Below are 14,651 nucleotides of genomic sequence, written 5' to 3'. Positions count from 1 at the left end.
AGCTCAATGAAAGAACTTAACATGCTACAAAATGGTGTTCTGTACTCTTTACACCAAACCAAACCAAGTAGCAGTACATGAGTGATGTAAAGAGAAAGTCATGTTAGTCATTTAAACATTCAGATGTTCGTATTTTGAGACATTTAGCTTAAAAAAGTATGAATCCCCTTTTGGCATGAGTGTGACTGCATTATTTGTGAATGGGACCACCAAGCACGCACATACATACATAAGAACAATCCACACAGTGTTTCTATCCATCCCTTCCCTCATTATTCTTTCCCCTCCTCCCCTCTTCCTTCTGTCTCTCTTAGCTCGACACTCCCGTTGTCATCTCCCCTCAACTGTTAATGCTTCTGCTTCTTTACGTCGTCATTTATAAACTCACCATCTGGAATATGAACACTTGAGAACTCTACCAACAAAACACACAGCTCTCTTTTAAATCCTCAAACAGTGATTTCTGAATGTGTTGGTCAGTTAAAGTTTTGTGGGCATTTGTGGGATATTTATTCCTCAATATAAATCATGGTGTCATCAGCATAGTGACAAATACAGCGATGAACATAAAATAACACACTGAATATAAAGCATGCATTTATCAGTGGTAAAAAATCAACAAAAACATTGTAATACTGTAGAATATTCTCAAAATATATTCAGATAAATTACGTCTTACCTTTTTGTCTTAAAATAAAATATTTTAAGCTGCTAAAAGTTTAGTTTGATCATTAACACTTTACGTCAACAATCTGAGAATTCTTCAATGTAATCAATCAGATATGTGAAGAGTCAACTTTCAAGATTCGTCTCTGTAATAATAAATTAATTAACGTAGGAAAATCAATAATATTGTTATGTTTATTTTGTGGTGTAGACAGCTATTTGGTTGAATGTACTTTAAAAGCTGCTATAAAAAATTATCTAGCTACCCAAGTGTTTCTACATCCTAAAGCCCAAATCTCATAGAGTGCATTTTGTCTTATCACCATCTTCCATCATATTTTACAACATACATTAAATGTCAAGTATCATTCCATTAACAGCACATTTCTTAATGTTAAACAGCCCTGCATGTGATAATCACATCTCATGGTCAACAGTATGTCATAATTGTAAAAGAAATTGTGAAGAAATTGTTAACAGTTTAAACTTCTTTTTTTAAAGTTATTATGACAGTTGACACATCTGAATAGTAATCTTCAATCTTCAAACTTTATTTCAGATACCCCAAAGCACCATAGCAAATTGATAATCATAAATAATGATAAATCTTAATTTATTAAGATCTATTTTTTTAAAGTAAAAAATAGATAGTTGCATTCACAATTTTCAAGGCCCACTCAGCAGAGAAAAACTAATATTATAAATCTAACTGTAATTTAACAGTAGAAATTAATGAGCTGTAGGTTTTCCCCGTTCTCATCGTACATTTTTCTTCTTTCGCAACTCCCAACTCTGTAGCCTTACTCTCATACACCCCTCGTACCTTTGATTTTATTTACCTTTTATTTTGTTTGTTTGTTTAACACCAATGCTGTTCTTACGCATAATCTTTATACATACTGACCATGCATATATGACAACAAATTCTCACTCTGACCTCGTCACATATCGACCTTTTGGTCATGAACTTTCCACGTCCAGATACGACTTGCAAGGTACCCTGGGTGCGTTGGCTGTTGACATTCTGGGATGCCGTGTCAAGTTTAGCCTGTTAAATTCATTGTCCTCTTTCAAAATACACTTTCTTTTTTACTGGAAATTTTACGTTTACCTACAGTCTCTTTTGAAATAAACGCACTACGTCAGTACAACAGTGGAAATTGATGGGGGTTTTTTCCTCTGACAACTAATGCACGTGGTTGGGTTTAGGCAACAAAAATGGGGTTAGGTTTAGGAAAAAGAACAGGGTTTGGCTTTATAATCTAACGGGACACAAACACCACTCTCCCGGCTGAAGGTCGATGTTACGTGTCATACCGACGTTAAAGGACAACTTTTATGTCAGTGTCTGACGCCACAAGTCACTGCCCAAGTGCCGGGTTTTGACGACTTCGGAGTGAGACCGGGTTGTATATGAATAAATCCATCTTCAAAACCATTCCACAGCTTCATGTGAAACTGATTTTCCATTTATTTCTAAAGACTTAGTCACTGTGTGTGTGTGTGTGTGTGTGTGTGTGTGTGTTACTCCATCTTCCTCAATATATCGACTCAGTTAAGATCTTCTTCTGTCAAACCAACACTGTTTTGTATCACCATTATTATCAGTTGTTTTCATGGTTTACTGTCATGACTTCTTTATTTCTCCTCATGGTTTCTGTTGCATGTCCATCCAGCTCCGTCACTGGTTCCCTGACTAACACACATTCCCCAATAAACCCTGTCAGAACCAATCAGTGCACTCAGCCCCATTCTGGTTTGTCTGTCCATGTGTTATCCGTGTGTAGTTGTGACTTCTCTTCATAAACCGTTGTTTTTTGTTTTTGTTGTTGCATGCTGTCACCATCATTAGCATTTTAGTCATGTCACTGTTGTATTTCTTCATCTCATGTTATTCACCAATTTTCATCCTGGGGCTTTACTTCAATACAAATATATTTTGGTTTGCATAGGGTGCTGCTCTCATTGATATGGATCAAAATCAATAAAATGAAAGGAAAGTTTGAATAACGATAGGATAGACTTACAGTAACTTGCGTTTCTAGTCAGTGTCTTTTTGGAGTAAAAGTAATAGTTAGTCAGCTGCTGGCTAACTCACTTCACAAGATATTTTCATTATGTTACCAGTTGAGTTTTGGAATAGAAAGGTAACTACACATAGTTGCTGTTATTGTAAAGAAATTTAGTACTCACACTTTATAATGAATCTTTTGACAGCAGCTATGTGGGAAATAGACCATAGAACAAAACACAACAAACTGCAGTGAGCCAAACAAAATTCCATTCAAATTAGAGCTGTTGATTGTTGAAACAATTCATCCCAAGTCATAACTTCAAACTGCACATTGGACGACAATCGATCTTGCAGAAGTTCAGCCCAATTCTGAAATTAGTTGGGTTGACGAAATCAGAGCTAAGATCAGGCTAAGTCCCCACAGAATCTGCACAGCTTTACTTGTCTAATCTAACACAAAAGTCAGAATTAATAACCAGGGCAATTTCTAATGAGGTCCATCGTGAAGGTAGGGTTGTATGACATAGTGAGAATGTTAAGTGCATAGCAGTACGTGGTTCGTTTTGACATTCGATAGTTCAGTAGAATAAAATAATAGTAGAAGTTGCTGTTAAATACAACTTTCCTTGACAGGGCTTTTATTCTAGCACAGTGGTTCCCAACTGGTCCAGCCACCGGGTCCAGATTTCTTCTTAATCATTAATTTGAGGTCCCACAGATTAATACATTCAGCGTCATACTTGCTTTCGGCCATGTCGTCGAGCTAGTTTGCTGTCTCTGTCAAGAAGCTGTCTTTAGCCACTCACTCTACAGCGGAAATTTTACCCTACTACAAAAAAGAAGTGTGTTTTTTGCAAACTTTTTTCGAGTCACTTGAGGTCCATTCAGAATGGGCCCTGAACCACTTTTGGACCATGAACCACCAATTGGGATCCACTGTTCTAGCACATACCTTACATTCGAATATTTGTTCAAGATAAACACATCTGGTATTTCCCCAGTAGAAACATGAGTGCTAACATTCAAACATGACCTCAATTCAAAGTTTCAAACCCAAACAGCCAGTTTCATAAGAAATAAAAGAACCACTGGGATTGGTCTAAAGTCTTCTGCAGTATTTCAGTAAAAGTTCTCAGAGAATTGGTCTTAAGACTGTCACAAATGCTTGATAAGCTTAAGTTTTTGCTGAAAGATGTAAGCAGACGCTGACTGTCTTTCAGTTAGAGTTGCCAGGTTTGGTCCAGTGGTCCTTCAACAAGCCACCAAAAAAAATCTCTGAATGGATCCAACCTTTGACTAGCTGTCAGGAAAAGTTCTTAGATTTCGTCCAACCTAAGTAAATGTTCTAGGGATCAGTTGAGTCTTTAAGGCTCCCAATAAATGCTCACTGATATGGTGTAGCTGTCACCAAGCTCTAAACAAAAGCTCCCAGGATCGGTCCTGCTCTTGCAGCCCTTCAGTTAAAGCTCCCAGGATTGGTCCAGCCTCTGAACTGTTCACAAAAAGACTGTCCACCATTGGTCCAGCCCTTGAAGAGCTCAGTAACAGGGTAATAAGCATCCGGTTGGAGTGGGTGTGGTGTGGAAAAATAAAATCTGTTTTGATACTAGGCCAATTGCATTCTCCCCTCACCAATAATGATGCCCAGTAATGAGTTCCAAGCAATTTTGTGGATAATTGTTTGAGATTTATTTTCGTGTGTTTCCCATCTGCTAGCTTCTCCCTCTCCTCGTCTGTCTTCACACTGTCCACCATGTTGTGTGTTCTGGAGTGGTGTTGTGATTTGTTATGCATGTCCTAAAACCTGTAATCAGTGCATGATCAGACCGTGTTACCTCTCTGTGCTCTTAATGTACAATGCAAATGTTTTTTCTAATCAGTACTGGAATCCAGCGCTGAGCCCAATTAATGAAATGCTAAAAAACAAATGCTTAAAGATGCATCACAAAGGCTGTTAAGGATCTGATGTTAGTGACTTGATGTACAGATCTGTAGTGTTGTTTAGTTGAGCGTTGCATTGGTTTAGAGAGATATTTTAGAGGTTGTGACTAGAGTCAGAGAAAAGACAAATCTGGTAACTTTAGGCCTGACTTATGGAAATCCATCAAGACTTTTAACTTGACTTTGACGTTTCAAAATTTGAGTAGAAGTTAACTCTTTTACCTTAAAGACTGGAATCCCTAAACCTAAAGAGGAACAGGCAGCACACATCAGCCATGTCTGATAGTGGTGCATCATGTAAGGGTGCTCTCACACCTGCCCTGTTTGGTTTGGTTCAGTTGAACTCAAGTTTGTTTGCTCCTTGAGTGTGGTTCGTTTGGGCAGGTGTGAACTCAGCAATTGCAGCAATTGCGTACCAAAACAACCGGGCCAAGACCTTCGGCCTTTGGAGGTAACCCAGTACCAAGTAGTATCGAAACGTCTCCAGTCAAACGATACCTGCAATCGATATTTTTTCTGCTGGGGTCTGACTCTGGACCATCCCAACTCCCTGCTGGATCAGTAAACTTTCTGTTACTGCCATCTGCGGAGCTGCTCCCCTCTCAGTTAACGGCCAGTTCAACATCCACTCTATTAGCACGAGCTAACACAACAGCAGTGCTAACATCCAACACTGAGCCATTAAACGGCCCCAACAAACTCACAGCGACACCAATAAGGCTCGAATCTGTCGTTAAACCTGTTCAGTTTCCTTGACTGACTTGGGACTTTAGATTCAAGACTTGGAACTTGCTTTGGTGACTTTGGATCACCTTCAGTTTTTTGTTTGGTTCAGTTTTAGTTTCTTTAGATAGGTTTGGTGTCATTTGTTCACCTGTTTGTGTTTTTTCTTGGCTTCATTGTTGCATCATTTCCTCTTTTCTGGTTTGGAGAAGTTTGTCGTACAGTGTGATGTCAGGTGAAGACAGAATGTCAGTTACATTTACATGATCCTTCTTGGCCTCAACAAAGAGCACTCAATATGTTATGAAAGATATCTAAACCTGTCGTTAGTAATGGTATTTAGAATATATTGCTGTTTGATGTGATGACATGATGTCAGTCTGAAGCCCTCTGAAACATTTTTGGAGCAATAATTTGATCTGCTCGAGTAGATTCAGGAGAAATGTGATTATGAAAGCATATCAGTGGTAAAGGTTGCAGAAAAATGTCACACCACGTCTGTTCATTTAGAGAATTGTAAGGTGCATACACAGCCAGTGATTCTGCTCCGCTCTGCATGCTGCAGCTCTGATAATTCTGATTCACAGCTTCTGTGTCTGAGAGAGAAAGATTTATTTAAAAAGAGTGTATGTGTGAAACATCCGCCCATCCACAGCCCTCCTGTGACTCTCTTCTCTCCTCTGTTTCCAGGATAATGTTGATGGTGGAGAGGTGGTGAACGGGGTGTCGGAGCCCAGCCCCGCAGGGTCTCCAGGGGCGTCTCGCAAGGGCAAGGCCAGCCAGGCGGCAACCTTGCCGGCCAAGACCCAGCAGGATGCTCCTACGTCCCAGCTGGAGGGCTTCCTGCATCGCAAACATGAGTGGGAGGGACATAACAAGAAGGCTTCAAGCAGGTAGGAATCATTCGCAAGAGACACCAAAAGCAGCTTTCAAAATGATGCTCTCTGTTTGGGTTTTATATAATAATCTCATCTTATACATGAAAGATTTAACAGAAGAAAAAAAAGTAAGACGTTTTAAATCGCTTTAGATACATAACAGTGACTTAACAGCATAGAAGTGATGGACAGAGAGCAGTAATGCTGGGTATTAGCTTTGAAGATATTTATAAATGATCTGACTGTGTCTCTGCAGGTCGTGGCACAACGTGTACTGTGTGATCAATCAGCAGGAGATGGGTTTCTATAAAGATCAGAAGAGCGCTAGTCAGGGTATTCCCTACCACAGCGAGATTCCTGTCAGCCTGAAGGAAGCTGTCTGCGAGGTGGCGCTGGACTACAAGAAGAAGAAACACGTCTTCAAGCTCAAGTGAGAATCCCGCTAAGTGATGATGATGATGATGATGAAAACGAGCCGTACTATAACATTTTTTTTTATTCAAAAAACTCTTAACTCAAGCAAATGCCAAATGTTGATATCGATTGACTCCTTCTCTGAGTCGTAACAGGTATTTATAAACTCAGTCTGACTTATGCCGGGTTCAAACTACATGACATTTTTGTCTGTTCCACAGTCACCATGTCAGATTAGGTGATTGTGCAGTCATAAAATCGTGCCATGACTTGGCCGACAGACATGACAGACTACACGATGTTCCACGACCAGTTTTCCCAGGTCGTCTTTCACGACGTGTGTGATGTCATCGGGTTATTCTTGTCCTGTTATGTTATTATTACTATTATTTCAGTCACTGTGTCTGTTCATGTGCCAGCTGAAATGTTTTTGTAGTAACGTAAAAAGCTTCACCAGATGGCAGGAGCTACATTTGAAGTACCGTACGCAAACATGCAAGTCACTGAATCGTCCACAACAAGTTCCTGCAAATGTTTCACAATAAAAGCCTATTTAGAAAATGAAGGGATTTTCTCAACCAAAGTTATAAGGGGCTTTTAATTTGAAACAGATACAGGAAGTGTTGAGTTTCAACTGTTACTTAATGCATTCTCTAACTTCCCCAGGATTACTGACGGGAATGAGTATCTCTTCCAAGCCAAAGATGACGTAAGTTAAAAACAAAACTCCTTTCACCTCCATCTTTTTCTCAATACTGCTGCATCCCTTTAATTTTATAATTACAGTGATAACCATTATTCAAGTCCTCCACTGTGTCTGTCCTCATATAATATTGTTTTATTTGTCATTTGTTATCATTTTTGTTTTTATCATTGGTCATTTGTTATATTATTTGTATTATTATCATTTTTAACCTTTTTTCTAAAAGACGCTTTTTGTTTTTATTGCTTCATTTATTTTAATTTTATTTAAACAATTTAATTATTTTACATTTTTATTTGTTCATTTGTTGTCTTAGAATTATTTATTATTTATTTTATTTTATATATTTCAGTTTCATTTTAATTTTACTTTTTAGTATAAAAAGTATTTAATTAAATAGTAATTTATTTATGTTTATTTTTGTATTTATTTTACATATTATACATCCCAGTAACACTTAGCTTTCTGTCCCTTGGTTAGCATTTATTAACAGCATATAAACATTTAATAAACGGTTGATAAGACACTATAATATACTAGTAAACATATGTAAATGATAATTAATGTATTTCTTGATAGTTTTAACTCCTCCTGTATAAATGGAAGCTGCTGTATAAACAGATAATGTAAAAAACACAGTTGTAATAAGATGAACTGGAGTTATAGTTGTTGACATATATTGTATATTAACAAATGCTTTAAAATGCTGTCATCGCTGTGTACTTATAAATCATTCTGTCATCAATAATTGTTTATATTTTGCTCTTAAATGCTAATTATGGGGACAGAAAGTGTCGCATGTGTCCACATTAACTAGTCTCACCACCAGACAATCAGAGATCTCCGCCTTCTGATAGTCTGGGGACACTCCTTTCTAAAGTTTGTTTAACACACCGGCGAAAACGGCCGGCGACAAAGCAACGCCTCTTGCATTTTTGAAAGGGACACGCCTTCTCGGAAATGTGTGCTCCCCCTTTTCTCGTCCGCAAGGAAACAAACGCACAGAGAGCTTGAAAATAGATGCCGAGAGATTTAACTCCATTTTATCAAACGTGTGCTCAGCCGTAAAGAAAATATTTTTTCCAGCAGATGTCTTAGTTACAACTTACAGCATGATTGAGCTAACTGGAGTAGTTTCATGTCGTATCCGACAACGGGAGGCTTTTAACAGATGACGATCCTGATGTTAGCTTTGCTGCTAGTGTTAGCTGTCCCTGTCAGCTGATGCTGTCTAGACATCGTGATTTCCCAAAACTGAATAAATACCACACATAGCAACACAAAATTGCTTTGCTAGCTCAATCATGTTGTAACTAAGATATCCGCTGGGAAAGATATTTTTTTCACGGACTGTTTAATGAGTTATTACCTATTACAGACACCGCTAACGGCTAACNTTGACGGCGTTTTCTGCGAGCACGGCTGAGCCATTTTGTACCGCTATACGTGTTTCTAGTGGGACTATGTTTACAAGCACAAGAGTTCAGCGAGCCACCGAAGGACTGCCCTGCAGATTTACTATTGGTTCTGCAACGTAGGGAGTTTTTTAAACTCTGAAATTGTATCCGCCCACCTAAACACAAAATCAGGGAGAAAGTCATCAGTCTTTAGTTAAGCAAAGCGTCTAAAGACTGACTTGTGAGTCGTCTACACATTAACTGTTAGTCTCTCTGTAGGGGTCAACAAAGTTAACCTCTATCTCCCTCTTTCTTCCTGTTCATCCCGCAGGAAGAGATGAACGTGTGGATCACGGCCATCACAGCCGCCGTGTCGGGCGACAAGGTGGAGGTGACGCCCAGCAGCCATAGCACGCCCGCCCCAACCGCACGCGCTCAGACGCTACCGGCCTCTGTTGCCACGGCGGCGGCGGCTGAATCCAGCCCGGGCAAACGAGAGAAAGACAAAGAGAAACGCTTCAGTCTGTTTAGCAAGAAGAAATAGACGCTCCTCCTTCCCTCCTCCTCTTCCTCCTCCTCCTCCTCTTCCCTCTGGTGCTGTTTGGGGTCGTTCCTCATTATCGATCCATCTTTGGTCAAATATTTGTTGAAGATGTCCGTGTCAGTCGACTGAATTTTCGATTTAGAGTCAGCTCGTAGCAACTGATACTGTAATGACTAAAACTAATAGAATAACTGCTCAAAATGTGATTAAATTAACTTCTGAATGGGTTTAAATGTGATTAAAACTGTTAATGTCTGTTAATGTAATAACATCAAATGATAACGATGTAACTGGATGAAAAACATACTTTATCAGCAGTTTTTATGTAACTCATCGAACGATCCGGACCGTTCCGCAGCAGTTAACGCAGCTGCGACGTCAAATAAAATCCCAAACAGCCACTTTTTTTCTCTTCCTTGTATTCTTTCTTCCTCTTCCTCCTCTTCCTCTCTCAAAGCGTGACTCCAGCATGCAAGCTCCGAGCCAAAACTCTCCACTCTGTGCCTATCAACCGTCCGGTCTGGCTCAGAGCTACAGTACAGCTACAACACACCACCTGTATCACCTGTTCAGTTTTTGTAAGATAAGGAGCTGGAAAAACGAATAAAAAAAAAAATAAATAAAAAAAAGATCGAATTGATGGAAAACTAATTTAAAGGGGGGTCTGCAAACGCTTCAGGCAGCTGCTGTCATAAAGATAAAATCCACAGTTTGCCGCTGAACAACAACACGATGTAGAGGACATCCCAGAATATCCCTCTTTATTATTCTTAGTGCTATTAGTTGTTTTATATCTCCTACTGTTTTGTTTCTTCTTCTCTGCTTTCTCATCACCCCAGCTTTTCGTCAACTACTGCCTTTTGTGGGTTGTGTTTACGCTCCCAAGTCGTCTCAGTTTCTTTTGTTTTTTTATTTTTTTTGTTTTGGGAAGTTGTAGGTAGTTCCTGTTAGGGTCCATCCTCAGTTTTTGCGAGGCCTTGTCTTTGCAAGATGACGTGTATCCCTCTGTAGTGGGGAAAACTGAGACCACAGCGGGGTAAACCTCTGAAATTACACCTCTCACATGTTTGTTTGAGCTGAAATGCCGAAACCTGCGTGAAGGTATAAATGTAGAAATACTCAAACACATCTTGAGCAGAAAAATCCAACTCAAAGTCCATAACCAGAGCGCACTAAACTGCATTTGTGCACTGAATAATTCTGCTTTTCTGCTGGTTAAATTTGTGCAATAAACCCGCAAAAAGCTAATTATCATTATGTTCTGTTATGTTTCGGTGCTGTCTAATTCCTGCAGTTTCACACAGAGAGAACAGAAGCAGAAAGTGGCTGTAATTTTGAGCGTTACCCTGCAGTGCTTTGAACTGTATGTATAACTTGTGTATAACAAACTGTTAAAAAAATAAACCTGTGTTTAATTTCACCTATATTTACTACTAATAATAAGACCTACCAACCGTAATAAGCTTCATTTGAGTATAACTTTCTTTACCTAAATACCTAACGATATGTACACTTAACAAATCTGAATGAAGGAGGGGAATAAATAACTAAGACCAGTAAGAATGTTTGTTAACTCAAACTTTAAAGCATCCCGTAAGGTTTCTTTTCTACTCTGGTGACATTTTTTTGACACATTTATTTCTTCCCTTAGTTATTTGGAAAATGTTTTTTTGTTTCCTCCAGTATGTATTTTCTGTTCCACAGTTAAGCTATGTCTAAGGTTTATTTAGTCTGACAAGTATGGAGACGTAGATGTACTATTAAAACAAAATTACTTTAAGCATCGCTGTTAAGTGGACAAGTCGGTTTCTAAAAAGCATTTACTGGAAGTGAGTAATGTTGCAGAATAATGGTCGCTTGCTTGTTGGCTTCAGCACTCCCATTTTTTAATTTTTTTTTTGCCGCCTATATCCTTACAGTGAAATCTGTTGAGTTACTTGTTTGGTTGCTTTCATCTGGAAGTTATTTAATGACAAAATGAGCAGGAGAAACTTGAGATTTGAGTACGCAGAAACAGATTTGTTAGCATGATCATTTCTAAGGGCAATGTTTTTGAGACCTCATGATGTGAACGGCCTTCCTGTCGCATGTTATCTTTAAATTAGCATGCTGTAGTTTTGGTAGTTTGTTTACCTTCGTGTGCCAAAACTCTGGAACACCCCTTTACTGTCATTTGACCCAATAGCACCCCTGTAAATGCAGTTTCAAAACATGAAAAGTGAGCTGGTTTGGGGGGATTTAGGGCACTCAAAAAATGGATTTCATGAATATACGACAGCTTGATGTGGACGTATTCTGCAGAAAAACATTTTGCAAAATCAGCTGTCACAGAAGGTGAGTTACAAGCTGAACCACAAATCCAAACTTTTCTCTTGAAACCTGAAGTTTGAATTTGTAATTTTGTCATTAATTAACTTCCGTACACAAACAGGAAAAGTGGAGGCAAAACAGCAGGAATGAGCCCCAAAGTGTAAAAGGTGGGTGTGTTTGTTTTTCCACAGCTGGTGGTGGGGTTGGTCGGGTGGTGAAAACACCTCAAGTAACTGTCAAACTCTTCACTCTGTGATTGGTCCTGAAATGGTTCCTGTTTCTTTTCTCTTTTCTTTTTGCTACATTCTCTGGCAATTTGATAAATATAGTGTGCATTCCTCTGTCACTGTAATCATAGTAACGAGATATTTCTTCATATTGCACAATCAACAATGCCACGATGGGGGCGGGCGGGGCCGGGTTGGGGGCGGGCGGGGCCGGGGGGTTTGTAGGTGAGGTAGTCAGTGTGATGTGGACCAGGGGTCACTGCTAGTTGGATCTGCACCCGTAGACTTCTCCCCATCTCTGTTACATATGTGCAAAAAGCCATTAAAATGCTTTTAAAATGAACCAAACTGTTTGTTTTCTCCTGTGTGTCACGTTAATATATTATGGGCTTAAATTTCTCTGATATTTTGTTTATGATGGGCTCCAGTGCTCGCTGTCATACACGTCACATGATCAGAGACATGACATTGGATCGCATCAACATACATATTACCCAGCAATCATCACTGCCTATCTGTATATGCTCCTGAGACCCTGTGTCCTCATATGAGGACATCACATTTTGGGTTTACTTGACCTTACATTTCATTCTACTTAACTCAGACCTGTTGTCCTCGTTTCTGGACATTTTTTGTGCCATCTAGTGGCAGTAAGAGCACAATACACTAATCTATGTAAAAACAAGATGGCAGCCATCTCTGCCAAGTTAGTCTGCAGCCGATCCTGACACAAAAGTCGACAAGGTCCAAAACCTGATCACATTAAATGGTTGAAACTAATTTATTTCTGATTAATAATGTTTGTAGTTTGACCAATTTTAGCAACAGTTACAAACTAAGACACTGTTAATGAGGAAGTACTTGACATTAGACATTAGAAGACATTAGGACTTAATTATCGTCTCGTTTGAGGACATTGGGACTTTATTATCGTTGATAATGTTTAGTTTTTTTTATACTTCTTGGATCCTACTGATCCCAAATAGCTAGAAGAAATTAAAGATACATACCAAACAAAAGTTCAGGTCTCAGGAGACTGTAACAAAAATACAAAGAAAATAAGAAATTATTAATTTAATTCAATAATTGTAATTTTATTGTTATATAACAACCATTTAATTTTGTTATAGATGTTACTGACTATTTTAGAAAAAGAAAAAATAACACAAAGGACATGGTTTTGCCTTTTTCATGAACATACTGTATATAGGACATGGCAGTGTTTTTAATTTAATAAGAGCTCTTTGAACAAAGGCATATTTTCAAGGTGCCAGTCACTCATAAGGGCCCATTTTCTACCCAACACATTGTGGAGGGGCCACTGTCTCTATGTACATGTCCGCCCAGAGTTAAAGGGAGCACACTAAAATCCATCCTCCTCATGTTGGTGTGGATGCAGACATCAGATATCCAAACTGAGACAATCAGCGTCAGACAGTCTGCTGATTTATTTCTGTTTGTTCCCTGCAGACGTCACAGAGCCTCAGACCTCATCAAACCCAAGTTCTACTAAAACCAATGAACCCAAAGAGTGTGTGTGTGTGTGTGTGTGTGTGTGTGTGTGTGTGTGTGTGTGTGTGTTACACTGCAGGGAGAGCAGGGATTTGTCAGGATTACAAACTCCATGCAGAGTGTTTAATTAAACTCTCACTGTACAGACTGTTATTTTCAATTATTCACACCAGAGCTCTTCAACATGTTTCAAAGAGGGACGGAGCAGGAACTCCCTCATAACGTATATTGTATAATACTGAGCTGCACTTCAGATAATTCTCTGAATATTTTCGGGTCTCCTCTTGTTTTTTTGGCTATAACTGGTAAGCCATCAGCAGCTGCTTTAGCCTCACCTTCTGCACTTTCGCCGGTGGTTTTTGAGGCCGACAATGTGTCAGAGTCTCTCTCTCAAAAAGTGACAAATCGTTCCACTGTGGTTCATAAGAATCTTTGTACACTTGCATTAATAATACAGCTAACTGGCTAATATGTTTCAGTATTACATACACACTAACTAACTAGTTCACCTTGATGCTACAGACAAGTGCCGCACAGTGATTTAGCATTAGCATTAGCTCATAAGGGCACAAGGATTTATGGGTAACAGCCTGTCATTAATGTTCTGTACCGTAAATTATATACTTTTTATAAAAAGGCTGATTTTTCTTTGCTAATATGTCAGATTCATGTTACTGTGTATTTTCAGACATATATGAATGGGGAAAAAAGGGAAAACCTAAATTATCAGAAAACAAATATGCAGAAAATTTGGTGGCCCCCTGCAGTAACTCTGAGGACCCCCTGGGGATCGAGAGCCCCCTGTTGAAGACCTGCGAGTTACACACAGAGACTTGTGTGGCACAACTCTTCCTCATCCTCCAAACCCCTTTGTTTGTGTAAACAACTTAAACTGAAGCCTTAAAGCAGTGATCAATGCACTGTGTACAAGTCAGTGTCTTTTTGTATTTTGGCCACTAGGTGGCACAACATGACCAGTAGATCACAGACAGTATAGGTGCAGTGTATAATTTCTTATCCACATAAACCTTAAAAGAGAAACATGTAAGTCAAACTTTATCACATTCATATTCAGTAAGTCAGCCATATAGCACACTTTATTCTTCACATGTTTTTCACTGGCACAAATCTTTTTACTGTTTAATCCAAACCCTGATATTTTTCTGTTTGTCTAAGGCCCCTCATCTCACACTGTTCCTGTCCAGTCACAACTGAGATAAGATGTGTCATTTTATATTAACACATTTGACTCCAGGCTTTGATTTGAAAATCAAGTTACATTTTGACTCCACAGACTGTTAGAGATGCTTATATCTCATCTT

General features: G+C 39.0%; 1 protein-coding gene across 2 annotated transcripts in view; it reads left to right on the top strand.

The window, feature by feature from the left end:
- The window catches only part of LOC126407261 (spectrin beta chain, non-erythrocytic 1), a 164,646-nt gene extending 152,648 nt beyond the window's left edge, over nt 1-11,998 (top strand). For both annotated transcript variants that reach the window (XM_050072025.1, XM_050072024.1), the window contains 4 exons: nt 6,035-6,237; nt 6,479-6,652; nt 7,303-7,345; nt 9,068-11,998. In XM_050072025.1, coding sequence (XP_049927982.1) covers nt 6,035-6,237; nt 6,479-6,652; nt 7,303-7,345; nt 9,068-9,280 — 633 coding nt within the window. In that variant the 3' untranslated portion in view covers nt 9,281-11,998. The remainder of the gene's footprint in view (nt 1-6,034; nt 6,238-6,478; nt 6,653-7,302; nt 7,346-9,067) is intronic.
- Nucleotides 11,999-14,651: the final 2,653 nt, after the last annotated feature.

The sequence above is a fragment of the Epinephelus moara genome, chromosome 19, assembly GCF_006386435.1.
Source record: "Epinephelus moara isolate mb chromosome 19, YSFRI_EMoa_1.0, whole genome shotgun sequence".
NCBI classification, from domain to species: domain Eukaryota; kingdom Metazoa; phylum Chordata; class Actinopteri; order Perciformes; family Serranidae; genus Epinephelus; species Epinephelus moara.
This window is presented reverse-complemented; position numbering and strand designations above follow the sequence as displayed.